This window comes from Lissotriton helveticus, chromosome 9 (assembly GCF_964261635.1).
Source record: "Lissotriton helveticus chromosome 9, aLisHel1.1, whole genome shotgun sequence".
In the NCBI taxonomy this organism is placed as follows: domain Eukaryota; kingdom Metazoa; phylum Chordata; class Amphibia; order Caudata; family Salamandridae; genus Lissotriton; species Lissotriton helveticus.
Window position 1 is genome coordinate 784441267 of NC_136070.1, and position 27049 is coordinate 784468315.

General features: G+C 43.3%; 1 protein-coding gene across 3 annotated transcripts in view; it reads left to right on the plus strand.

The window, feature by feature from the left end:
* Positions 1–3265: 3265 nt before the first annotated feature.
* SYMPK (symplekin scaffold protein) overlaps positions 3266–27049 on the plus strand; it is a 1116254-nt gene continuing 1092470 nt past the window's right edge. The window contains exons 1-3 of one of the 3 annotated variants that reach the window (XM_078660909.1): positions 3317–3403; positions 19149–19213; positions 25172–25296. In XM_078660909.1, the coding sequence (XP_078517035.1) occupies positions 25201–25296 (96 nt within the window). In that variant the 5' untranslated portion in view covers positions 3317–3403; positions 19149–19213; positions 25172–25200. Of the gene's footprint in view, positions 3404–19135; positions 19214–25171; positions 25297–27049 lie in introns of all 3 variants that reach the window. The other 2 variants (XM_078660907.1, XM_078660908.1) reach the window with 2 other exon arrangements.

The window sequence follows — 27049 nt, forward strand, 5'->3', positions numbered from 1 at the left end:
ATGCATTTTTGGCAGGGTAGTGCTTAAGGATGGAGGTTAAGCAATATAATGTATAATGTACTGTAATGGATAAAATGTGATGCATGTAAAGCTCATAATACTTTGTTATGGTGAAGAAAAATAAAAAACTTAAAATAAAAAAAAAAAGAAAAAAAAAAAAAAGATTCAGAATTATCTAATTTGGAAGGGGGCCTGCTCCTACCTTTATTCTCAAAAAGGGGGCTGACACGCGACTAGGTCCTGCCCATGGGTGGGACCAGGAAGGGGGGTGGTTACACCCCTCTCCCCTGCCGGACTTTCCCCAGCTCAGGGGCTGGTGTGCCCCTGGAACTGGTTCAAACCAGCCTATGCATAGTGAGCACCGGGGTGCCACTTGCAGTCACCTTCCTCTATAGCCCTGCCTACCTGGGATACACATAATCCTGTCTGGGATGGTGCTAGCACCGCCCCTGACAGGAAACCCTTTGTCCAGGCCTCCGTTTGCTGGAAGGACTCCCAGCAGCAGGAGGGCAGACTGGTGTCTCTGTGGCAGCATCCATTTTGTGGAGCTGAGGCTGTGTTTAACTTTAACCGGGGTTACAGCTACCAACATGTCTTCTCCCTCTAGAGGGGTGGAATGCTACCCCCGTCGCCAGAACTGGCGAGGGGGTAGTATTCCAAAGCGTATGACACCTTACACGACATGTTTAGATAATGTCAGACCAAAGTTACCATAACCGCGAGGATTATAAGGCACTTAAGAGTATATGGTCTGACGCTATCATGGAAACGGCTAAGGGATAGATCCCGAAAGCCGCAGACAGGCTCAGCTCATGCCAGAGCACCATCTCACACGATTCCAAGCACTCTGCCTTCAGGATTGTTAAGGCCTGCCATAGGAGTGACTGATAGGAGATCTGTGTGCCCATTCTAGGTTTTAGATATAGGTATACTATATCTAAAGCAAAGGGTGATTACACCACCTTGCCCCAGCTGTCAAGCAGCCAGTTGTGTCAGTTTTGGATGGCCAGCCAGGGGTGGCATAATACATGCTTCAGCCCCTGGTAGACCCTGGGTACACCTATGCCCTGGATACCTACGGTATACTGTACAGGGACTAATAAGGTGACTCAGTATCCAATCAGATATGTACCTAGGGTACATGGAATCCATTTTAATAGAGAGAGCAGTGGGCCTGGGGTCCTGAATAGCAGGGCCCCAGGTCAACTAAGTCAGAAAACCAGCAAAACACCAGGCAAAAAGTTGGGGGCAACCATAGTCAGGGATCTACCTTCCTACACGTGGCAATGGCTGTTTAAGTTAATAGAACCCAGTTATCACAAAAAAACCAAATTCAAGATTATGATTACCGCAGCTCGGACCTGGAAACAAATTAACAAAAGGTTTCATCTTTTGCCAAAACTTAAATACTACACTCCTCTCTCACAGAATCCCATGTTACCCGAGATATTTAATGACCCGGTTATGCATAGATGGTTGGGCTCAAATATAAAAACACTTGGTCTATTATATCACGAAGGGCAATTAGCATCATATACTCTACTACAAAATAAATTTGGTTTAGATAAAGCGGATTTTTTAAAATATTTACAGATTCGCAGTTTTTTAAGTGCGAAGAACTTAATTACGTCAGATTCTATGAAGACAATAGATTTGTTGGAGTGCTGCTGGCAGGGATACAAGATCGGTATAATATACCAAAAATGCATAGAGAAGATGGAGGATAACTTAGATACTTATGAAGAAAAATGGAAAACAATCTTTGGTTTGGAATCTGTAGACTTAATTAGATCTCTTGAAGTCTGCAGTAAAGTTATTCTCAATGATTCACTAAAGAGCCAACATTATATGTCAGTGTTTGATTTGTATTATACACCATTGCAAATATATAAATGGAAAACTCAGAAGGGTGTGAACTGTAGTCGCTGTGGCTATAATGCGGCTAACCTGTGCCATATGCTGTGTGATTGTATAAAACTGACCCTATTTCAATCTCAGATACAAGCCTTTTTAAGAACTATTCTAGGTGTAGATATTGTGTTAACACCCGAACTTGTTATAACTGGAATAGAAACTGAAAAAATTACTGTTAGAACAATTGCTGAAGAAGGGCTTATATTTATAGCTATGTCAGTTTATCGTAATTCCATAACATCTCGCTGCCTGGATGCTGAACCACCCGTATTCCGTCAATGGCAATCAAAAATGCTGAATATTTATCAGCTAGAAAGGGCTGTATATAAATTTAAAGGTGTTAGAAGAAAGGGGATGGGGCAAAAAATATGGCTACCTATTACGAACTGGTTGTGAAATGCCTATCCATTTTAGTTGTACTTTTATTTGTTTGCCCAATGCTGTCTGATAGATTTTCCTTTTTCTTTAAGCTTTGGTAACTTACAAGTATGTATTATGATCAATGTATATTTATTGTTTGCTCTGTTTTTTTTTCTCTGTATGAACTGGTTTTCTTCTCTGTTTGCTTTTTTCCACTGCCCAAAAAAAAAAAAGAAAAAAAAAAAAGAAAATATCACACATAGCAATGTGAAGCCTTGGCAGCTAGGTTTTTTATTATCTTGAGCGGGACAGTACCGGCACTTCTCACGAGAGATATTATACTTTTAATTGGAGAGTACCGGCACTTCTCGGAAACATTGAGGTACCTGATGCTGGTGCTGGAAACCAGGGTTCGAGCCTCAAGGTCGCGTCCACATCCTGTGATTCTGGGCAAATCACTTAATCTCCCCGTGCCTGAATGTGTAATGTAAATAAGGTGCTCATATTAAAGCGCTCCAATACCTTCGGGTCGAGTTCGCGCTATATAAAAATATGTAAAAAAAATATATATATTTTCCATTTCAAGCACTGGCAACAACCATAGCTAAATAATATCACACATGACCGTGCTTCGATGTCCTCTCTTCTTCCCTCTTTCCATCCTTCCGATTTGCAACTGCATGTCGCAGAACTTTAACCAGCCTGAGATAAAATATCACCGCCTGGTTTGTAAAATACCTTATATCACGTGAACCACCAAGCCAGCTCCTCACAACGTTAGGAGAACGAGCCAGACAAAAAGCCCCTACAGCCAATCAACTATTCGTAAATATTTACGGCGCGTTAAGCGTTGCCGAGGCGACCAAATGGTCCAATCCTCGATCACCTTACATTTGGCAGCACCACTCACTACCAGCATACTCACGCAATATGTTCAGCCATAGTATTGGTTGAAATATGACCCGGAAGTTTCTACTCTACGGAAGAATGATATCCGTAAAAAAAAAATCAGCAACGGAAGACGGACATTAGACTGAATTCACGGAGGGTCCGTGTGAGTAGCGGACACGTGGTCATCTTTATCTGCGTATCGTGGTGATGGCTTACGTTTGCCGTTAAGCCGTTCTGGGTGAGGGTTTTATTTGGGAGAAAGTATTCTTTATTTCTAGGCTTTCAACTTATAGATGTTTGGTTTCACGCCGCATGCATTTCGTTTTTCCTAAACTGCAAGCAACTGCAGTCATTTAGATGCTGTGGTTGGGAAAAACCTATGAAGGGTTAACAGTGAATTAGCTGGAAAGTTTGATGGCTGCAATATTGTGGGATCTTCTTAAAATCACGGTTTTTACACCTCTTACCCATTTAAACCTCCTACTCTGTTGTCTGTCCAATGCGAAACTAAAAAAAAAAACTTCCCGAAATTCTAATCGTCTTTTTCGTCAGGGCAATCTGTAGGTCCATGTATTGGGGACCTATATTTGTGCTCCTGAAGTCGTTTTATGCCTGTCTGTATATTGTTTCTTCTTTTAAGATGACCAGAAGGGGTTCCCGCTTTACTGGCCATTAATTTTGTCGCCGTGCTATCACAGGAGCTGTCATTCTGTTCACAGTCCTAGCTGTCCAGGAATACCAGCATTCTATGTTTAATCTCTTTTCAATCCTTAGTGTATTTTTTTTAGCATGTTTTTTTTTCTTTCTCATTAAAGATATTGTGTTTAAGATGTTCACATGCACGCTCGCTTTCAAGTTGTTTTTCAAGAAGAGAGAGCACCTTCCTGGTGGCTGGAGAGGAGACCAGAACAATGTACTCTGTGGAGCAATTCCCCCAAAATATAGATTTTAGCAATCCCTTTGTGTTCGGCCTTAGACCAGATTGACGTTGAAAGGACCAAACTGAGTCTTCAGCGCTGGGTATAACTGAAGTAAGGGTGTGCCCCAACATTGACCCACACAAATGGGTACGCTCCCCGTTCCATCTAAAACAGCTCGTAATCTGGGCATCACTTTTGATGATCAACTTTCCATGAAACAGCACGTGGTAAAAACCTCCTCCACCTGCATTACCATCATAAAGTGGCTCCGTTAGATCATTTGGATGCTCCCTCAGGAGACCCAGAAAACCGTAGTCCAGGCCTTAATCACCTCTAGACTGGACTACGGCAATATTCTTCTCCTGGGGGCGTGCAAAGAGGTGACCCATAAATTACAGACAGTCCAAAACATGGCGGCTCGACTGCTCTGTAAACTGCCCAACCTATCCCCCACTTCCAACTCTCTTCGTAAATTGCACTGGTTACGCATCGAAAGCCGCACGAAATTTAAGGCCCTCTGCTACATGCACAGGATCAACCCAGGCCAGGCTCCATCCTACCTTAGTGCATCGATACTGCCCTGCCCGCACCCTTCGATCTTCCAATCAGTACAGGTTTCAAGTTTGAGTTAAGAGAGCCAGGATGGGTGGTCGCTCTTTCTCCGTCCTGGCTCCCTCCCTCTGGAACTCTCTTACGCCTTCTCTTCGCACTGAATCCTGTTATCTCAAGTTTCGCAGAGAAGTCAAGACTTGGTTATTTAACCAATAACTCCGCCTCATCTTTTCAGTCTGCTCTCCCCCTTAATTTGGTCCCTAGCGCCGGTAAACCTCCGGGTAGCTGTGCGCTTTATAAGCTTAAATATAATAATAATATGTGCCCCCACCTCCCTTATCTTAGTCATCTGACTGGTGACATCAGTGTTCGGTGTGGGTGAGTGGCAAGGCAGCCCTCTGGGAGAGGGGGCAGCCCTATGATATTTCTTCAGGATACTACGTTTATCACAAGATCGAAAAGTCAGAGTCCAACAGCGGAAAATAAACAACACAAACAGGATATCTCTATGAGTCTATTCAGTCTCAAGAGTCAATCAGCAGGACAGCTGTTGACCATGGCCGAATTATACTGGTTTCTACAGGACATCATTGTTTGAGTTCGTAATTTAACCTGGTGAGACTCAGAGCATCAACACTGATGCAGAAAAGTCAAGGATCTTCTAATAACACCTTGGCAGGACCATGTCTAGAAAGTCAGAGTTGATCCACTTTGCTTATATTTGGGACAGTTTTTGGTTAGTGCCTAAAATTCAGATGGTATATCAGTAGCTTTGCTGGAGTCATTGGAGACCATAGTGAAGGTTGCTTTTGTTGTGTTGCTTGACTCTGAAGACCGTCTTAAAGCGACTTAGAACCTTGTTGATGAGCTAATGAGGAATTCCTGCGGGCCACCTCTGACTCAGTATCCTTCAGTGGAATGGTGCTGAGTTAATCTCTTGCATGTGGAGGCTCCTTGGACTTGTCACCAATGGGATCGCACATAATCGATGTTGGGGTTGCATATAGGCTGCTGCAAGATGGCCAGGGAACTACTGCCTAGCCATTTGTGGTACACTTGGAACAAGATGGGTTATGGTCAAGACATGCTGGAGACTGCACCAAGATACAGATGGGGTTAGTAGAGTGTACTTTTATAGGAAATGGCAGAATGTTGTTTCCAATTGGGTAAAATGTTTTTGACAGTCATCCACAGTTTGCCCATGGTTTATTCCTTGTTGCATCGTTGATTGGTGCGACGGTAACAGAGATTGACTTAATATCCTAGTGAATATGAGAGTTGCTAATTCTGATGTTTTTTTTTTCTGTGGAAGTTATTGGTGATTCTTGGCATAGTTGTTAAGATTTGGAAAGCAGCTGGTGACGACGGTGTCTAGACACATGCTCAGGAAAGCTAGGGATAGAGACTGTATGCTGCTTACTCTTGGTTCTCCATCTAGTCATTCTTTTTGCTAAGTCATTGTCTTAGCATGCCTGTGGCATTCCTGTGTTGGGTTTTTTGGTGCACTCTCAGTCAGCGGGAGGAGTTAGTTATGGTGGTATCCTTCTGGTGTGATCAAATACGTTAGAGGCCTTTGCAGGGTTGTTGGCATTTTCTGCACAGGAGCCTTTTCCATGTTCACTAGTAAGGACTGGCAGGTCACATCGTTGTTTCTTTTAGGTTCTTGGGTTTGCACCATCTCTGGTAAAGTGCCTCTTGGTGGTTGAATTTCTTTCTGTAAGGCCAACAGGGCCTCTGGGTGGTTGAATATTTTTGATGTGGTGGATGGAGCAAGTGTCCATCCTCTGACAGTGGCAAGACAGTCTGGCGTGACCGTCATGTCACCTGGTCTCCTTCTCCACGACCCTTGGTGCACACGATCTATGCATACATGTGTCAACAGCAGTGAGCTGCAGTCTATAGTAACTAGTCTAGAGTGGCAGGTGTGATACTGGTGCACATCGAGTGTTGACTGGCTCGCCATCTGGAGTTCAGGCGATGATTGGTCTTTATTGCTGTGACCCCTGGTACCTGTTGGACATAGCACCTGAAAGACATGCAGCTTGATGGTGAAATGGGAGCACAAGATGAGCCTGCTCGGTGAGCAAGAACTTGACCTTGTTGAGGCACAGGATAGCTTTGTAGTGGCAAGGCATATACTGTGACGGCGCACATTGGCTGCCCTTGTCTTCAAGTCACATTCACTTAAATGCGATGATATACAGCATGGAAACAGACAGCTTGTCTGTTTTTCCTCCTTTTTAGGTCTAGCCTAGGCTGCGCATGTGCTGTCTCTTCGAGACATGCTGTGTTCAGTATGTGGGCCTTCATTCCGCCCCTCGCTGCCGATTTGTTAAAGTGTGTGTCGTTTAACAAAAGCTTTTCTCAGTGTTTTTTTGCATTCTATGTACCACCTTCTCGTGTCTTGCTCCTCCCCTGGAATATTGGCCTATTACAGGTATCCTTTCACACAAGGATTTTTCCTGTTGTGCTCGCGCACTCTAAGGTTTGTTGCAGAGAACACAGGTTTTCCTGGCTCAACGCGGCGCCTGCTTCATGATCGCTGCGCTTTATCGTTTACAGACACTCATTCTCCTCGCCGTTATTTACAGAGCAGCAACATTGAAAAGCGCTCCCCAGGAGCAGCTACGTGCCTTAAGGAGTTTTATCCCACTGTCAACTCCATGCCCACTTCAAGGGCCGCCGCGCTTTGTTTCATTAAGCGGGCGGAGTGTTGATAAAAGAAAGCAGCGCAGTGCCGTTGTTTCCCCCCTCCATATCCATATCCATACCCTTTGTGTTTGCCCTTGTTTTTAAATTTTTTTATTTAAGTGGCTTGTCGTCTGGGATATCTTAAGGACTGCTTTCTAGTACTTCAATTTCCAATGCCTTGTTTGATGATCTCATTTAGCATCTCTGCGGGCTCTTTTTCAAATACAGTTGAAACGCGGACATGCCAGCTCCTCGCCCATTACAGACCAACTGGGTCGACAGAGGACTTGTGCAAGGGTACATGTTTTTAGGTCTCGCGCGCTGCATAGGAGGGCCTTTAGCCATCGTTCTGCTATTTTTCAAGCACACACTCGTGCTTGTGGGGGGACGTGCCCCCGCGTCCCGGCCACGCACTCGCTCCGCCCTCTCAGTCTCCTTTTCGCTCACGCTTCTTGTTTTCTAATGCTGTGTGTTGATGCAAGATCCGGGTCCGCCAGATATTCTTTTTATATAATGCTAATATCAGAAAGTTCTGTGCATTACATAGAGGGGTTCAGTGGCCTTTTCAGAGCTCGAATTGGAATGATTGTCACCATGGTGTTTTCTTTATGTACTGATACTCCTGTTTGCATTCACTTGCCTAGACGAGGGACTGTTATCTGTCTGCATACATATGTTGCAGTGCAAAGCTTATATTTTTCTACAAATAATCACAAGGAACATTTTAAGCCCTCAACAAGAACACGTTGGTCTCCTCTTAAGTAAAACTGTGTGCATTTGAAAAGTTGACTTCAGTCAGTCGTTAACCTCAGGATGTTTTATAGGTTTCCTGTCGCTCTTTTTTATTAGTCATAATTGACCAGCTTTTGGTAATTAAAATAGGAGCTCCTTTCATCATGACTTTAATGGAGTGTGTGTTTAACGATGCATGACGTGGCCTGGTTGGCATTTCCTGGCTCTTAATGGCCAGCGTCTTCATTTATTTTTGGTGTGTAACTCATCCAAGACTACATCAAAGGCAAATGTCCTCAAATGTTAGGTATTTTCTTTTTAACTCTGTTCATACTTAACCCTTACTAGGGAGGAGGTTAAAGGTCAGCGTACTACTCATCTGCGCCAGGATCTGTCAGCTGTGTTTACTTCACACAGGTTCTGGGCAAGTTTGGATTTGCCTTGATTGTGTTGCAATTGCGGTTGCCGCGGTGACATCTTGCACCTGCTTTGACAAATCTATGCCTTCACTTGTGTTGTCGGTTCCACTGGCTTAGATGGGAGCCATTTTTAAAGTACAAATAGCAAGTGACCACTTTTAATATTGTATCACTGATAACTGTGATCACAGGTATGTGCAGTTACCCAATGCCATGATTGTGATGTAACATCTTCAGTCAATCCCTATAACAGATTGGCATTATTGTGGAGTGGAAACTAATTTTTAGCATCATTGGAGTGTGAGTTTTCAGAGACCTGTTTCAGTTGTCTCGAGACATCTCTAAGGCCCTTATCTTGAGATAGGGTACTTTTGGATCCTGGTTTCCATAACAGCAGGAGTTAACTTCTGGTACTGACGAAAGTTGGCATAATTTGTACTACAAGTCACCGAACATATACTGCCTTTGATGCTAGGAGCCAATGCAGTTCTGCCATTACTTCATGCAACACTAATGAAGTTGTGTTATTAATTGGGAGTGATGGATGAGGAAGGACAGTTGACTTAATATTCTCCATCTCTGTGATAGCCATGTGCCTCAAGGGAGTTGAAGCTAATGAAATGCATTTGGCATTACAAATATTTCCGTAAATTAAATGTCAAGTATTTAGACTTATTTTGGAAAGTTGCTATTTTCTACTTTTCCTAAACCAGCAAAACAAAGTATTTCGCAATACTCCTTTAAAGAAAAAAATCTCCTAGCAGTTGCAATGGTATTTCACATCAATCCAAGTCTAAGACATCCTCATCAAGTTAATTTTGGTAACCTTTAGATTAACAGAAAGATACAATTCAAATTAGACTGAATAATGCGCAGAAAAAGTTTTAACTTAATAATGTTGCTAACATGGCCTACGTTTTCCAACTAATTTTAATTGCAAAAAAACACTTGCGTTCTAACAGTAACATCCTTTTATTTACAACCATTACTTCACCAAAACCATAGGGGTAGTGTAGGTGACACCAACCGCGCTTTGTCCCTCTCCTCAGACATGACATACAGGAGGTGCCATCATTCAGTTTTTGACAGCAGGGTCATTCACGTTTTAAGTTAAACTATCTGTGCATCTTTATTAAAAACCAAGCCCACTTACTCATTATGTTAAAGGCATTCTTAGTTTGAAATAGCTAGTTCAGTATACTAAAATCACAAGAGTTGCAAGGCTGCACACTGAGTTACAAGCAGCTAGGCACAGGAAATAATTTGCAGACACTTCTTATCCCTAATTGATGCATCTACCATTCTGAAAGCCCTGACATCATATGAACTATGCTCGACCAAGTCCATAGTGATTAACCCTTAAATTTCCATTATGTAGACTGAATTTGTTTCCTCGTTTTTGGAGATGGAGATCAGAGACATGAGGAGAAGTTTGTGAGAAGAGAAGGCATGAGGCAAGAGAGTCTCATTGAGCTCAGTCCTACGCTAGGGTGTTTGGCCACTTCATGCTCTTCAAAGAGGTCTGAGGCTATCCTGACAGAGCGGTACCAGCAAGTGGAGCATCCATAACGCTGAAATCCTAGAGAAATCCGACATGATACTACAAGTCCTGAAAAAGGCCCAGGGCCTTGTGCCTCGTTTCCAGTCCTTGAGGAGGCCAAACATCGCAAAATTAGATTTTTGTTTTCAGGCAAGAAAAGAATGAAAGGTTAACGCTTTGTTCATTTTTACAGTTAACCAGTGCGCACGCGCCAGACTTTTATTTTTAGGTTTCGCCTAGCGGTGCAACGCAAGCGCTGCTCGCTTTGCGAGGCATGCAGTATACACTATAGGTGAGGGAAGCTCGCCCACTCCCCCACCCACTTTTTAATTGGCTTGTGGCTTTGGCCTTTCTAAATGCTGACTTCTGATTGGTTTAGAGGCTGCTAATCCCTCCTTATGACAACCATGTCTCCTTCCATGGCTATTGGCCCCTTTACTGCATATTTCCTGAGCACTACTTTGTGTCTTGCCACCCCTCCCACTGTCCGTGCCTTCTCTCCCGCCCCCTCCCACTCCCATTGTTCGTGACTTGACCGCCCGCCCACCTGCACTCCCGGTTGCAATTCAAGAGGTCTCACATAAATGCGAGTTCTCTTGCATTGCAAATGCTTGTTTTTCAACCTCTCCAAACGCGATCAATTAACACGGCATAGTTACGGGGTTGCGTGCCTCGTTACCGTACTGTACGCCCCTTGGCAGCGCGATCGCGGGCACCGTGTGGGCGTTGGTGATGTGGCATCAGGCATTCCAGTAAATCACTACGCAGTTACTTTTCAGGTCCGCAAGCTGCGAACAGAACCTCGTTCGACTCTCAGCAGCATGAGACAGACTACGCCGAGCTGGTCCCACCTGTACCACCCCGAACAGCAGCTTTATCTTTCCCATAAAACTGCAGAGCCCCTGACAAAGGAATCAATCTCTCGACTTTGCAGCGGGACAGGAAAAGAGACAGCGGCTGACCCATCAACTTCAGCCGCGTTCGTCACGTCCGCAGTTTTGGGCAGCATGGCAGAGACGTGGCGATCGGCGTCTTCCCCCGTGCACACGCTGCAGCGCTGAGGGCCCTCCAGGCAGGCAGCTGGCCCCCGGAGTGCCTCTGACCGGGGCCTGCTTGATAAATGACTCTCCACTGCTTGCAGAGTCCACAGAGAAGCCACAGGGATAAACAGAGGATCAAGCTGTTTCCTTTCTAGGCCTGCGGGGGGCTTTGTGTGTTTTTCAGTAGGGAGAGGTACATAGGGGGAGGGCAGGGAGAGAAGTTGGGGTAAATTAGCTGTAAAATGTAAATTAAACCTATTCTGCCGCCCCACTCTCAAAAAATAAATGTATAACTCAACTTACACTGACATTTATATTGCTAATTTCTCTGCCACTCGACTTTACCTCAACTCTCTAAAACTCACCACTCAGGAGGGTTTAATTGGATGAAAATGATTCAGAAATTCGAAGTTGATCCAAATAAGCGGCCCAAAAATGTGTTGCCCAGCACTTAAAAATGTTTGAGGTGAGGTGACACTGAAGGGATTAGACTACAACGTCTCTGAGCTCCACCCTTGTAGGAGTAAAATATGTTTTTTAGGCGCTGTTTTATTTTGTATACGTGAAGCCACGGTTGGTAGCTTAGTGCACCACTGCATCTATTACACAGCTCTGTGTTTGACCACAGTGTCACAGGTTACCTCTCCAGTGGGTCCTCTGAGCCTGTCCGCCTTTTCTCCTTCTGAGGGTGTTCTGTTTTTTATGTTCACCTCATTGCAGTCATATGTTGCATTGTGCTGTGAAGAGTCAATCAGTGATATGAAGGTATTTGGGAATTGATTGTCTTTGCACCACATCTGCTGCCCTTTCATTGCCTGGCACGTAAGTGCCAAGGGAAGAGGTGTGGCGCAGTGGCCAGGGCGGCTGTTTCTGGAATCAGGGAGCTCATGGTTTGATCGCCGGCGGCAGATCAGCCCAGGACCGTGTGACTCTGGGCAATAGCTGGCTTAATCTTCTCAACGGCCCCCAGCACCTGAAGCAGTCATTCACAATCAAATCGTTAGTGAAACTCTCTTTTCCTTCGACCTCGGTAACTGGGATGAGCAGGGGCAGAGAGTCAGTCAATTCCAGCAACAGGAGTCATCAAATTCACCCGCCCTGGGAAAAGCGCTTGACCACCCACTGTTGGAATTGTCGGAATCAACCTCTCCTCTATACAAAAGGAGGATATAAAGGTGTAACAACCAACGGACCTCATAAGTTAAAGGAGAGGTCGTATCAACTCCGTCACTCCAAGCTAAGGGACAGATGTGTGCATGGTAGAAGGCCCTCTAGCATCAGACAAAGGGACAACAGCTAGCCTGAGCTCACTAATAACGAAAAAGTCAAGTGACTTTGATATCTCCCATCAGCTAGGGGACCAACACCTAGAACCAAGCAGTCATTTCTCCCCAATTATATATACCACTAGACAAACATGGAAGATCAAGCCCCACCCAGTACCTGGGGCGTCCTTTTGTCAACATTGGAGTCAACCTCTACAGCAATTTCTCATCAAGCGGATAAACACGATCTCCAAGTGGATCTATTAAATATAATGGCAACATAGGTAGTAGGTATCGATAAGAAACTACAGACACTCAATGACCTGATCATGAGAGCTCAACAGCACAATTATATGCAGCAAGTCAACTGCAAGTGCACAATGACATGTGGAAATCCGCAAATATTAACAACTATCCTGACGGATATATTGACGGAAGTGAGTGCCCAAGCTGTCAGGCCTTCTATAAGAGAAGAAGATTGGGTAGTGGAGGAATCACCTAGGAAAATAAGATTTCTAAAAAATACATAAACATCACACAAACGACCCAAACACCCACTTTGGAAACAACCGTCTTAACAGAAACAAGTGCAAGCAATTCTAAGGGAAAAGCTATTAACCCCAACACGGACAGAACCAAGGATAACAAAAAAACTGAAATAGCTTAGGTTAAGCTTGTGCTTTCAAAAAATAAAGGCAAAGAAAAGCACGCAATAAAGGGAAAATATGGCTATTATTCATGCAACATAAGAATGTCCGGTCACCAACATTAAAAAACTAAATAAAAACCGAATCGGAACCTATAATCCTACAAGCTAGTACCCAAGGAACCGATCCTACAGGAAACGAGAGAACAACCAGCTTACTCTCCAAATGTGATACTGAAAATGGATCGAAGTTGTCAGCAGTAGAACAAGAGTTAGTCCCCGACAGGCAAATCCCCATGTCTCATAAGTGTTTGGAATCCTCCAACATCCGTAAGGCGGGTAACGTTAAATCAGAGGGATATGTCCAAAGGAAATCAGGGAATCGGGGAATCACTAAAGAGGAAGTGAGACTGAGATGTCCTCCAAGGTTGAAAGGCGAGGATACACCACTGACGCAGGAGCAACGTACAAACACGCCAAGGGACAAAGAATCAAATAAAATATTGTTCCTCCCAAATTACATCTCAAGAGGTAACTTTCACACTTTAAATAAAGGCACACTTATAAAATTGGTAAAGGAAGTACGGCCTACATCAATTCTTCCAATTTATTATCAAATGAATTCAAACCACATCCTTTTTTGAATAAGAGAGGTAACAGTAACGACTTGGTCTTCATCGGAAATTGCAGATCACATAATGACTCATCAGCATCAGTTTAAGGCTTGGGGTATTGAATTACAAATGATAGAGGCCCCACGTTACCCTGGTCCGGTCCGCTTCTCCCTAAAAAGGAAAGAGAGGGATCCCTACTGAGGGGTGCCATCGGTGCAGCAACAAATCAGAAAGCTTTTGAGAATTTAATAATTACAAGGCCCCTGATAATCGCTCCACTCGGAGGGAGTATAGAGGAATTTAACACAACTAAAACGGGTGACTAAAGAAAATAGGATGGGGTCACCGTACCATCGCACCTACTCGCAATCCTGACAAGAGCTAAAGGCTCACAAGAAAAGACATTTATTTTTTTCTAACATTTCCTCTTGGAACACTCATGGCCTAGAAAATCTTTTAGGAAACCCTGGTGTCTTGGAATTCTTGCGAGCTCACAACATCATCTTAGCCCAAGAAACTTGGAATACAACACCCCACCATATTATAGGCTTTACTGTTCATCATGAACCAGCAATAAAAGCAGCAAAAGTTGGTCACCCTAAGGGTGGTTTGCCCTCATATTTTTCAACCAAACTAGATTGGTCATTAGAAAAACTCCTAGGGACGAATTGGGTTCTTGTAACCAAGTTGGAGCAGCACAAGAATGACGAGACTCTGACAATCTTAATACTACTTAATGTCTACATTCACCCAAGTGAGGAGACAAAAGACGAGCACATGAACATGTTGTTTGGAATAATAAAATCACTGAAAAGGCTTTGTCAGGCCCAGTTTATCATCTCATTTGACTTTAACATGAATTTATGCAATACTCCAGGGAACCAGTATAAAAAGGGAAACCACTTCAGACGACAATTGGAAACACAAAAGAGGATTCACCAGCAGCAATTACCTTTTTAAGCGGGATCAATAGTTAACCATCGACCATACCTTAGTGAGTGAAACTGTAGCGCAACGGACACAAAAATTCCAAATCGTGTCACGCATAGAGAAGGATCACACTCTAGAAAAATTGCAATTGGAGCAAATTACAGTCAGGCTGACAGCAACTAAAGATCTACTCTCTACGCCATGTGCTCATAACTTAAAAAGATTGAAATGGCGAGGAATAGGGATTGAAAAGGTAATGGCTGAAGTATATTTTCAAGCAGTAACGAGAGAAGGAAGATCAGAGGAAACCGGAAGTTTAGAGTCAAGACAAGCCGGGAAGGGCAAGAGATTAATCGCTTGGGAAAATCTAACTGGAGCCCTAATAGAAAGCTTCCCGCACAATAAGAGGCATTATCCTCTTATGTATCATAGGAAGCCCAACCGGACAAGCAGTCACCATCCCTGGTTTAGTCATGAACTATGCAAGCAGAAAAGTGCGCAAAATAAGATCAGTCTCAAACCAGCTAAAACTGGGATAAAAACCGGACGGAAGCGAGCTTAAAAAATTAAGAACACGATATAAGAAAAACTGTTGAGCAGCTAAAACCAGACCCCGCGTTACAGTATGGAATAAACTTCTTCTGGCAAGTAAACAACAGAACGAAAAGCATTTCTGGTATCCGACAAATTCACTGACACTCGGGGAAAAATAGACATGAAAACGCAGGGATAAATGAGGTTACATTTGTAGCTCACAAAATGAGTATGTATAAAGAACCAAAGCTCAAACCAACACCAGTTAGTCAAATAGCAAAAAAGGACAGCAGGAGGAGCGCTGCGCAAAAAACGCATACTCCCCTTGGGGTCATCAATTAGAATAATAAACACATCGCCCCACAATGTAAAAACTCCGACAAACTAACGGAAGTAAACCAATTGATAAAACTCATAAAGAAATTAAACACAGAGGGTGCACCAGGCCCCAATGGAATCCCCAATGCAATCCCCAATGCTCTCTTCAAAGAAGAATCTTCATATTGGGCCCATTACTTTACTCCACTCTTCAACAAGCTGTTTATGACAAATGGAATTCCAGAATCATGGAGGGGAAGCATTATACAGCCACTTTTTAAAGGGAGAAATCCCACAAAGCCGACAAACTATATAGATTAATCGCTTTAATTGATGTTGAAGCTAAGTTATATGCGAGCTGCTTGCTGACCCAATTGAAAAAATGGTCAGACGATTACAACTGATTCCCAAGGTCGCAAACAGGGTTCCGGGCCAGAGCAGGCACCTTAACAAACTTAACAGCATTAACATTCTTAGCCCAAAAAGCCACTTTTAAGAACACCCGCCTGTTCACCTGTTTTGTGGACCTCAAGCAAACTTTTGACAGCGTGCCTCGTAAACAACTATGGGAAAAACTGGACAGCTTGGGGATCCCAACAAAGTTATGAAATGCCATCAGAGAATTATACACGTGCACATGGAGTCGGGTAAAATTAGGGGACGGCCGGTGGATAACAAAAAATAGACACCCAAAAGGGTCTGAAACAGGGGTTCGTGTTGGCTCCAACACTTTTCAATCTGTATATATCTGACCTTGATGAGACTCTCGTGGAAATCAATAGTCATCCCCCATCATTAGTTAACGAGTAAATCAGGTGCCTTCAGTACGCCGACAATCTAGTGCTACTAAGTCAAACTCCAATCGACGTACAACGAGGAATGAGTGCCTCAGCCAAATACTTGTCAGCAAAAGGAATTGAATTTATTTAAAACAAAGGTTGTACGGCTAGTGGATGCCAAGTACAAGACCTACACATGGCATATTGAGGGAAAAAAAGTTTAGGCAGTCACCTCCTACAAATATCTTGGATTTAAGGTAGAACAAAAATTGAGCTCTAAATCACAGCTCACCTCAATGAGGCTAAAAACTCGAAATCTGATATATGGTATTAAAAAATGAATTAAGCTGTCAATTCTTTAAAAAAAAAATTTTTTTTACGATAACCTATTAACTGTCATGCAAGCACAGTTCATGCCAACAGTAACCTATGGCACTGAAATAATGAAAGGATGAGAAATCCCTGCCTTGAATAAAATACACACAAAAGTCTACACATTTTTTTTCAATATCCAACAAAGCGTATCGCCGGCCTAGGTGAGGCTAGAGTTTGGCCTGCTAAATCAGGTATTTCGGAGCAAAGGTGCCTTTATTAAATTATGTTGGAGGCTGCGTGCTTCTGAAATCAGTACCATTGTCCAACTATGCTGGAAAGAAATAGACAGACAAAAAGCAAAGAAAACGCAAGGATCCTGGGGCAGTTATTTAAACCAGATAACAGAAGACCTGGCTGCCCAAGCCATTTAGAACCTCAGCGTTGGGAAGAAGGCCTTCAATAAACTAATCAACTCTACAATAAAACTTTTGTCTCACTCAACAGAGGAGAATACTTTACTTCAAAGACTGCATGCCTGGACGGTGATCAGCTCATATGGGACAAGGAAGCCCCAGGAATATTTATCAGCCTATTTCTCACTAACCCTAAAACATCAATTTATGAGATTGCGTCTTGGCATGTGGGAAACAAAAGACCTCATCCCCTCATGAAAGATCAAAGGGAAAATCGAGACTGCAGATTATGTGGATACAAATATGAATCTATCCAACATATTTTTTGCGTATGCCCAAAGTTATTAAAATAACGGAAGTCACTATTAAAAGTACTACTGAACAGGATGAAAATACGAATGTGTAGAGAAGCAGTAATCATCTTGCTCGGCGGGTCCTCAATCCCCCTAGAATGCAGGGGGGTAAAACTTTTAAATTTTATGTTTAAAGGAAATTGGTTGAAAAACTGTGGAGATCGAAATAGATTTTTAAAACTATTGGACAACCATAAAAATTCCGAAAAGCAAAATGCTGTCTTACATATGGTCTGTTATAAAGACATGGGCTTCCCAAATCTCTATTTTAAATGATTTTTTAAAATAATTGTTGCACAGAGGTAGTTTGTAGATTAACTGTGTAAAAATTCCACCAACGATTTTATCTTGTTTATGTAAGTATGTAGTAGTACTATTTGAAAATGTTGCTTGGTGTAATGGTTTTGTTTTTAAAGACTGATCACTTAAATAAATACATTGAAATAAAATAGAAAATACTTAACAGCTTTCTTTTATCCAGCTTTGAATTGGCACCACTAGGTAGAAAAATGCTCCAGATCTTATTTAGATAACCTACTCCGTAGAAGTCCTGGGATTAACCTGAGACTCATCAGTGTGTATGTGAAATCTCCTTACCCCGGTGCTGCCATCAAATCATAAATGGCTTTGCATAGTTATTGAAGAGCATGGGGAAGTAGAATGTGCAAAACTCTACATCTGTTGAGTTTACTGCATATTGTGATGTACCATTCTTTACCCCTTGAGATTCTACAGGTAAGGAAGGAACTAAACTAGCCCAAGGTCTCTGAGGAAATTCCTTATATAAAGTGTTGTGCGTCAATGCGTATGATGTCAGTGACTATATTAAAAGTTATAATTTTGCATATATCTTCCATCTGCAATTTTCAGCAGTCCCAGAGCAGAGTTGTCTCAGTTCTGTGATAGGGACTGAAACTGGTCTAAAGATTCCCTGAGAGGGTGCTTGCTTCAAGGTATTGTGTGAGCTTCTCAGTTACCATTCTTTCCAAGGTTTTTGTACGGAATTGGATTCCTGCTATTGACCCAGAACTAGTGGCATCGGCATCAGGTGTTCAGTCCAAGTTTCTTATGTAGGGTTTTATGCCTGGCATGCCTCAGCCTAGCACTGAACCTTGTAGGGACACTGGCCAAGCAATCTCGGTGACAGTAGGTGCTACATTTTGCCTTGAACTCGAGTCAGAGGCAAGCTAGCCCCAGAAAACTTTCTACTGAAGTTAAGCATGACACTCCTATATTTCTCTGAGGTTGCCTTCTTCTAACAGTAAGACAAGTGACTGGAATCATTGAATGTTGACATTCTCACTTCATATCCTTGAATCTGTGCTACTTTATAATTGTATCTAGTATGAGCAAAAGTACTGTTCCACTGGTTATCTTTGTTTTCACTGTCCGTTTGCTTTTCCCCAGAGACAGTAATGTGCATGTGTAAATCCAATACTCTAACTGTACAAACGTAGAGCAGAAAAGGTGCCACGGATTATTTAAATTCAAAGCTGTCTATACATTTGTCTCTGTTAGGTCGAATGACTGTGAGTTGTAGTTTGCAGCAGAAGAAAGAGGTTTGCTGTTAGTAGTGGTGCAAGAGGAGCATAGCCACTGTTATTTATTGAAAAGTAAATTGGAAAGGCAAAACCACTGGTAGGAGGTAGGAAATAGTATTTATATACAGTGACCACGAGTATGGATGCACAATGGTTCTATGGACCCCTACATCCTAAAGAGTGGAATTATTTCTCATATGACTATTGTGTCCTGACTGTTCTAACTCACAAACTAGAACCACCAACCACCTAAAAGCAAAAGTGGTAGATTTGGTTTATAAAATGCGTGAAATCTCTACATCATTCATGAAAACTGTAGGTATTCAGATTTCCTATTTTAATTTTCTTTTCCTCCACTTTTTTCTTCCGGTACTTCTAAAGTAGGATGTAGCAGTGTGGATGGGATCCTTTCATCTGTACTAATCAGGAGGCATAGTAACAGCAAGGTACAACAATCAAATGTTTTTGCTCTATTTAGTGTACTTGAAGTAGAAGGGTTTCAAGATCTTGGGCCAACAATATTGAGGATTACTTCATATATATTTACAGCCAATTATCCCCCCTCAAGCGTGTTTGGAGTCTCTGATATGCTGGTTAGATGCATCTCTATTGCAGGCGATGCACTTGCCGAGCTAGTCAATAGGAGGTAACGTGTAGTTTGCAAGGATGTTAGCTATGTGTTGCAATTGTGAGCAATTTCTATTTTAGTTTATGCTCTTATTGCATGGTGCAGTTGCTATAAATGTTATCAGACAATCGGGGGTTTATATAGCTCAACTACTCGCCCTTGTTATAGCATTGTAAAAGGACAAACAATATTCTATGAGGGGATACCCTTGTCGTCTAACTTGTCTCACCTATCCTTATCTCAGTACAAGGATAAGAGTGATAGATGCTGGTCAGACTCACTGGTGGTATAGGTGAACATGTTAAAGATCCTAATAGGTACATAATGAAAGTTTTTGCAAATTCCCTATTGGTGCATGGCTCGAGCAGAAAAGGAGGGCAGTGCAAGATCTCTGAGGATGTCTCAGTATTGGAAACCTGGTGCATGGTCCTTGGTTAATATAGAGTTGCATCGGAACCATGAAGAAAGGAAGCTCCCTTAATTCACGTTATGGTCCTGTACTAAAATATAACTATAATGGGTGCAAATTGTTCAGACACATGGAATAGAATTAGAGTAACAGGAAACTCTTGTTTATTGGACCTGATTTCTCTCTCAAATTATGAATCTGAGCATTCCTTCTATGCAAATGACAGCCTGAAATTGGAAATCCTCCTTCCTCCCTCCCCCCACCTTGAAGCACCCTTGGCCTCTGAAATAAAAATCTGGTAGATCTTGAACAAGATAAAGACAACCTCTTCAAACTACAACCACTCTACCTCCACCCTAGACCCATTACCAAACTAGCAATTGAGTCAACTTCAAAGTTAACAGTCTCCAACCCACTCATCTCACTCCTTGTCCCTGCCATACACACCATAATTTACCAGGCAGTGTATTGAAAGTAATGTTCCCCCCATTTCGTACACTGTATTGCAATAACATTCTTTAATACATTAAACATTATACCAGGTCAGCAAAGAAGGAGTTGGGTAAGTTTGTAAGATTATGAATCGACATGTTTTGCTAAATAAAAAGTAGGTTATGATCTGCTGAAGTAAATGTTATCGTACTGCAGCTTATAGAGCGCACTTTCACCAGACGGCATGGCTCAAGCTATTTATTGGTAGGCTTGCTTAAAGAGCCAGGTCTTCAACAATTGTCTGAATTTTGCATAATTAGAGATGGTCCTAAGTTCCAGAGGTAGCAGGTTCCAAGCTCGGGGAGCAGTGACTGAGAACCTGATTTGTTTTTGTAAACACATTTTATTCAGTTACAGCTTATCAAACAAGTACCATACCAAGGATGAAACAAGGCCCACTTATTGTTGAATTAATTAGCAATATTTACGTTAACAATTATACATTCCTATAAAAATCGTCTAATCTAATGTCTCCGCTTCGTAAAGTGCTCCTGTGTTCATCCATCTTAACAGTCCCAGGAGAATTGTGTTCTCTATCTCTATCTTGGGAATCAACTTCATAGGCATCTGTGCTAGTCCTCAATCATATCTATCCCAACAGTCAATGGATTAACAAAATACCCCCTCCCTGCCCCCTCTAACTCTACCCACCCCCCTCCCATCTTCAGGCATGCCGCTCAATCATCCAGCTCTCAGTGGTGAGTGGTACTTAATCTTGTAGGGCATCTGGCATCGTAGTTCAAGAAAGTAGACATCCGCATAGGGGGTAGCCACCATATAGTACCTGCCTACCATCACCTAAGTCACCTGCTCAGGAAGGGCAATGCTTCAATCCGTATGTACAAGTCCCCTCCCTCAGGGGGTTGTTTGGTGTCATCAGTCGGGTTCTTGAGTAAGTTCACCATTGCCACCCATGCTCTAGCCGTGTCTAAAATGTTTTCATTATTGGTTCTCTGGGCCATTTGTAATCTAAAAATCCCTTCACAGTTAGCCCATTTTGTGAATTCTCGCAGCCATCGTCAGGTGTTTGGTGCAGTGGTCGCCTTCCAATGGCCGGTAATTTCTCGTTTAGCCAGGACTAATCCCCAATATATGAATTTGTTGGTAACTTTATTACGGGCAGTATGATGGAACCAGTGCAATAGACAAAAACCCGGAGTCAGAGTGCGATCTCTATCCGTTAATTCACCCAGTTTAATTGTTACCTCCCTCCAGAACCCGTCCAACAATGGACACTCCCAGAGCATGTGTAAAAAAGTTTGCGTTTTCTAGCTTCCAATGTGGACAGGCTGTACGGGACCCGAAAAATTAGTTAATTTTGTGTGGGGTGACCTACGCTCTGTGGAAGACATAAAACTGGATTCGTTGAAATCTCGCGTTTCTAGAGCATTTCCACGCCCATTCCATCAGCTTAAGGGGAGCCGGAGGAGTACACAGGAAAGCTGTTGCAGGTCCGGGTCCATGCCCCCATGGGCTTCTCCAGTACGTAATCTCCTCGCCGTCCACTTTGTGAACCATTAGAATTGGGCTGCATGGTAATAGGCCTCAAAATGAGGGACTGCGAATCCTCCCTTCTGCCTAGGTCTCAGCATGGTGGCGAGTGCTACTCTGTGCCTCCCAGAGCCCCGTAAAAATCCTGTAATCATGGTGTTGAGTTGGGTGAAGTATTTTCGTGGTATTCATAGTGGTAGTGAGCCAAAGTAGTCTAGGTAGAGTTACCATTTTTAGCAGCGCCACCCTCCCCGCTACTGATAGTGGGAGGGTTCCCCAAAATTCAAAGGTGCTCCTGGTGGTTCGTATTGCTCTTCCGACATTACCTTCTAATAGGTCGGAGGGTGCATGATAAATCCACACTCCTAGGTAAGTCAGGCAGCTGCTTTCCCATCGCACGTATAGCGCATCCGGGGGTTCGCCTCTACCACTCTGAGCAGGAAAAAGGCACGTCTTATTCCAGTTGGCTTTGAGATCTGCCACTCGCCCCAATATGGTCAGCAGTTCTCGGGCGCCCTGTGACTCATCAACAGCGTTGGCGAGGAACATTAGGAGATCGTCTGCATATAGGGCAATGAAGTGGAACTGACCCATCCCTTCTAGGCCCCTGTAGTATCGCCCGATCTTGCATGAACAGCCAGCGGTTCCACTGCCAGTGCGAACAGGAGGGGAGACAGCGGGCTTCCCTGCCTCGTACCCCTGCCCACAGTGCAGGCCTCTGTAATCACTCCCCCCCCCCCCCCCGCGCACCCTGGCAGTCTAATAATTGTACAATATTGCTGTCGAGGTCACGAACTCCTCGCCCAGTCTGAAAGCTCGCAGTACCCTAAACAGATAGGACCACTCGAGACTATCGAATGCCTTCTCGATCGACAGGATGCACGCTTCATCCCCTTCGCGCGTTGGGTTGTCCAGTCTGCTTATATTCTTGGCCGTATTCCGGGAAGGAATAAACCCCGCCTGGTCTACATGCACAAGTGCTGTCATATGGGTCATCAAACGGCTGGCTAAAATGCGACTTAATATCTTGTAATCTAGGTTAAGCATAGCGAGGGGGCGGTAGGTGGGGCGATCCCATGCTGGTTTATCCGGTTTGAGGAGTGGTATGATTCTCGCTTCCCTGGTTGAGCTAGGTAAACATATTTGCGGAAAACAAGGACCCCCTGAACCATGAATAGTAGAATTCCTAGGACAGGGATAAACTGTTTGAAAAATATCACTCCTAGGCAATCTAGAATATCAAACTCAAGATAGACAATAAAATAAAGCAGAACAGTATGCCATATAAGAACAGTGAAGAGGCAATAAGTACAGAATATTTTCAAATTTTAATAATTTGTTTTGTTTAAAAAATTCCCGTATCGGAAATTACATAATACATTACAATCTTTTTGTAACCATATACACTTGTAAATTCTATTTATATACAATCATAAAAACCAAACCTAAAATGCATATAATAAAAAAGTGGCACTAAAGTCTCAATTTTGTCTCCTGGTAACAGCCATCTTGCTTTGATCTATTGTAAAGGGCTAGCAGGCGGGGAGCCAAGATATCCACATATGTAGCATAAAACTCTATTGGAAGCCCATCTGTGCCAGGGGTTTTGTTTCTGGCGATGTGTGTTATAGCCCCCCTGATCTCGCCGAGCTCTATATCCCGACGCAAGATCTCTGTTTCATCTTCCTCAATTTGGGGAAGCTCTATATCCAAGAATCCCTCCTCCTCTTAACACCCGTGGATCTAATTGACTTTGATACAAGGTGGTGTAATATTTCAGGAACTGTGCATTAATAGCTTGCTGCCCGTAATAAGTTGTTCCATCTCCGCTTCGCAGTTCTAGGATTGGTGTCCGTCTGCGTGCCGGATTGGCCAGCCAAGCTAGCAGCGCCCCAGATTTGTCCCTCTCCGCATGTGCCCGAGCCGCGTACGCCCTGTAGTCAAAACATCTCAAGCGTTCTACTTGGGCTGCCAGTTCTTCCCTGGTTGCCATAAGATCCACCTGTCTGTCCTCTCCTTCGGGTCTATCTCTTTCCACATCTCTGAGCTGCTGTTCCGCTCTATGTATATCGTTTAGCAGGGTCCTACGTACCCCAACCGCTTCCCCGATACAGCTGCCCCTTTTTACTACTTTGAAAGCATCCCATTCAATGTGTAGGCTGGTGGTCGTGTTAGTGTTATTCTGGAAGTACTCCTCTATAGCAGTGCCTATTGTGTTTCTAAAGACCTGGTCTTCCAGTGTCTCCAGTCGGAGACGCCAACTAGGGATTGTGGGCCTAACTCGCACCCCATGAAGGGATACTAGAAGGGGATTATGATCAGATATCGGCCTGGCTAAATACTCACTCAGTGTAATCCCTACATGTACATCCGGGAAACAGAGGATAGAGTCCAATTGAACATGCAGCTCATGTAGAGCCGAGAAATAAGAGTAGTCCTGTTCCCCCGGATAATGGGCTCTCCAAGTGTCTGTCATCCCCCAGTGCCGTTGCCAGTCTCGTCGGGCTTCTGCTAGTCTATGTGTGGGAGCGTCAGGGAGTGGTGGATGGGATTGGTCCAGAGCAACCTCAGTAATGCAATTGAAATCTCCCCCCAAGAGCACGGATCCAGTCAGAACCGGAGCCAATGTCTGAGAGAGCTGTGCAAAGAAAGCAGGCTGATCGACATTAGGAGCATATATACTTCCTATAGTAATATCTCGGACCTCAAGGCGCCCGATACCACCACAAATCTGCCCTCAGGCTCTATTATCTGCTGAATACATTGAAAGGGAACCCTAGCCCGCACCCATATTAGGGTCCTTCTTGCAAAGGCCGAGTACATAGTATGAAACACCTGCCCCCTCCAGCGGCGCTGTAGCGCTGCCCCTTCTGTCTTGGTCAGGTGGCTTTCTTGTAGTAATGCAATTTGCACCCCTCTTCTTGTCAGATAAGTATGTATTTTGTGCCGCCGGCCCATACTGTGCATCCCCCTAACATTCCAGGTCATAATTTTGATGCCTACGGAGGTACCCATAATACATTTCCAATTGTATTTCTATTTGGGCACTGTGTATGGGTGGGGACTGTACACTTTAGCTGACCTTGTGTAAATAAGCATGCGCTTTTTTGAGACTTGATCCCACTCCTCCCTGCTAAGGGGCATTTTTCTAAGACGTCAAGTTTCTGGCTGACAGTGTATTCTGGAACGTTTGTTAACCCTAGGAATGTTGAAAATATAATGGAAATTGATAAATTGATATGGTAGCAATGCAGTACTCCTAATAACGTTCTGGAGTAGAAAATTGTAAAAACAAGGGACTACTTGCTTGATGCTCCATATAGCTGGTAATAGCTGTCTCTGTGTAAGTTGGTACTTTTATCTCCGTGTTTTTATTTTCTGCAGAGTGTGCTGCAACTTTGAACTGCCTGAAAATGTCAGTCGACAGCGGCTCTCGCATGAGCATCGCCTCACAGTTCTTCGCTCAGGAAGAATTTGATGAGAACATAACGTTCACAACGTCTGAGAGAGTAAGTACACACTGACCTTAATTACAAACTATTTGGTGCATTGCTGTATCTGATTTAGGTTGGATGCCGAGCTGTGAGTGTTCATTCCTGAGTCATCGGATGCTGGAGTAAGTTAAATGGAACTGGTTCCTCATAGATCTGTCCATAATTTTCCGTAGCATGGAGCTCTGTAATTACATAGTTTAGGCACACAGCAAAATGTCAGTTTCAGCTGGTCCTTGATATTTCTTTGCAACAGCACCAGCTTCCTTTGTTCAATGATGTACAGTTCTTACTCAGCACAGGATAGAAGTTTCATAAGGGTAGAGTAAGCATGGTCTTTGTATCACCGGAAGCCCTGTGTGATTGCTGAACAATAGGCTATCATCAGTATCCCTAAAGTAGCTTTTGTGTCCCTCTGTTCAAGACTGAGCTAGAGTTCGCTCTATTCTTGGTCAAATCTTGACTGGGTTGTGTCAAGCACTGTATTTTAATAGGTAAAATCAGTTAGCGATTGCTGATGTTCTCTAAGTGAATATGACCAAAATCCCTATAGATCACTGCTTCATTTTATGCAGCATTATGGCCTAGTTCTGTTTTAGGGATCTGCTTTAAGGTAAAATCAGTAGCATTGTCCCATTCACCACAGAAAGCTGACACAGTAGGCTATTAGTTTCTTGTGCTGTTCTCTTCCACATCTTCATCTTCGACCTTCTTTTTTTTCAGTAATTTAATTTTAAAGATTACTACAGCTCACATATACCCTTTCTGGTGTCCTTTGGTTAGGATATATGTGATAGATTAACAAGAGAACTAAGTTGTTTCTCAGTGAGGAGCCAGCTCCCAATAGCTTGCAGAATACTAAAAGTTTAAAGGCCTTCCATATGAAAAGGGTTAAGAGATCCATTGTTTAGACACCTGATTGGAAGAGGAGCGGCCACCCCTGTGGGATCAGGGCACCCTTGCCATGACCCAAGGAGTATATGTAGGCCGAGCATTGCACACATATAGGGTGTTAAAAGGAAAGGGCAAGGAGGTTGTAGAAGTCACTTTCCCAAGTAGCACTAGCAAGTAATCTTAAAGCCACTCGGGCATAACAGTCACCACCACCACCACCCCTGTTGGACTCTCTGTATGATCCATGTAGCTATAAAGGACGGGACTGCCTCGATGTAGGAGGAAGCCGCCTGTGAAGAGAGCCTGTAGCAACAGATCATATAATGCTGGGCTAGTGAGAGACTAAAGAAATGTTAGAGTGCAGCAACAGTTGACGAAAGAAGGTATCAGTCATGGCTAATGGAGATCTCGACTCTTGGGAGTGTCAGTGGCAAGGTTTAACAAGGATGAACAGTAGCTACGATTGGCACTCTACCAGGTGGTGGTAATCTTTATTGCAGCTGAACCCTTCAAAATCATGCAGTTCTAAAAGCATATATTTTATTTTGGGTGCCACTGAAATGTATTTCTTTGTTCTAACAGCCCATAACTGTGCTTTATGTTGCGCACAAAAACAGTTGACTCACCAAAGTGTCTAGTATGGTAACTACAGACTAAAAATAAATGTATTTTTAGGCAGCCCTCATATAACAGACCTGTTCAGCAAGTCGCTGCTACTGAAGTTTTTACAATTATTTTTGAAAAGGCCATAGTGGGGAAAAATAGGAGAAACATGCAGACTTTCAGCTCAGCCGGAAAGAATGGAAGGCATTCACACAGAAACAAAGACTTTCTCAAGGAAGTCATGAAAGACAAGCATCCAAGGAGTTCAAACAGT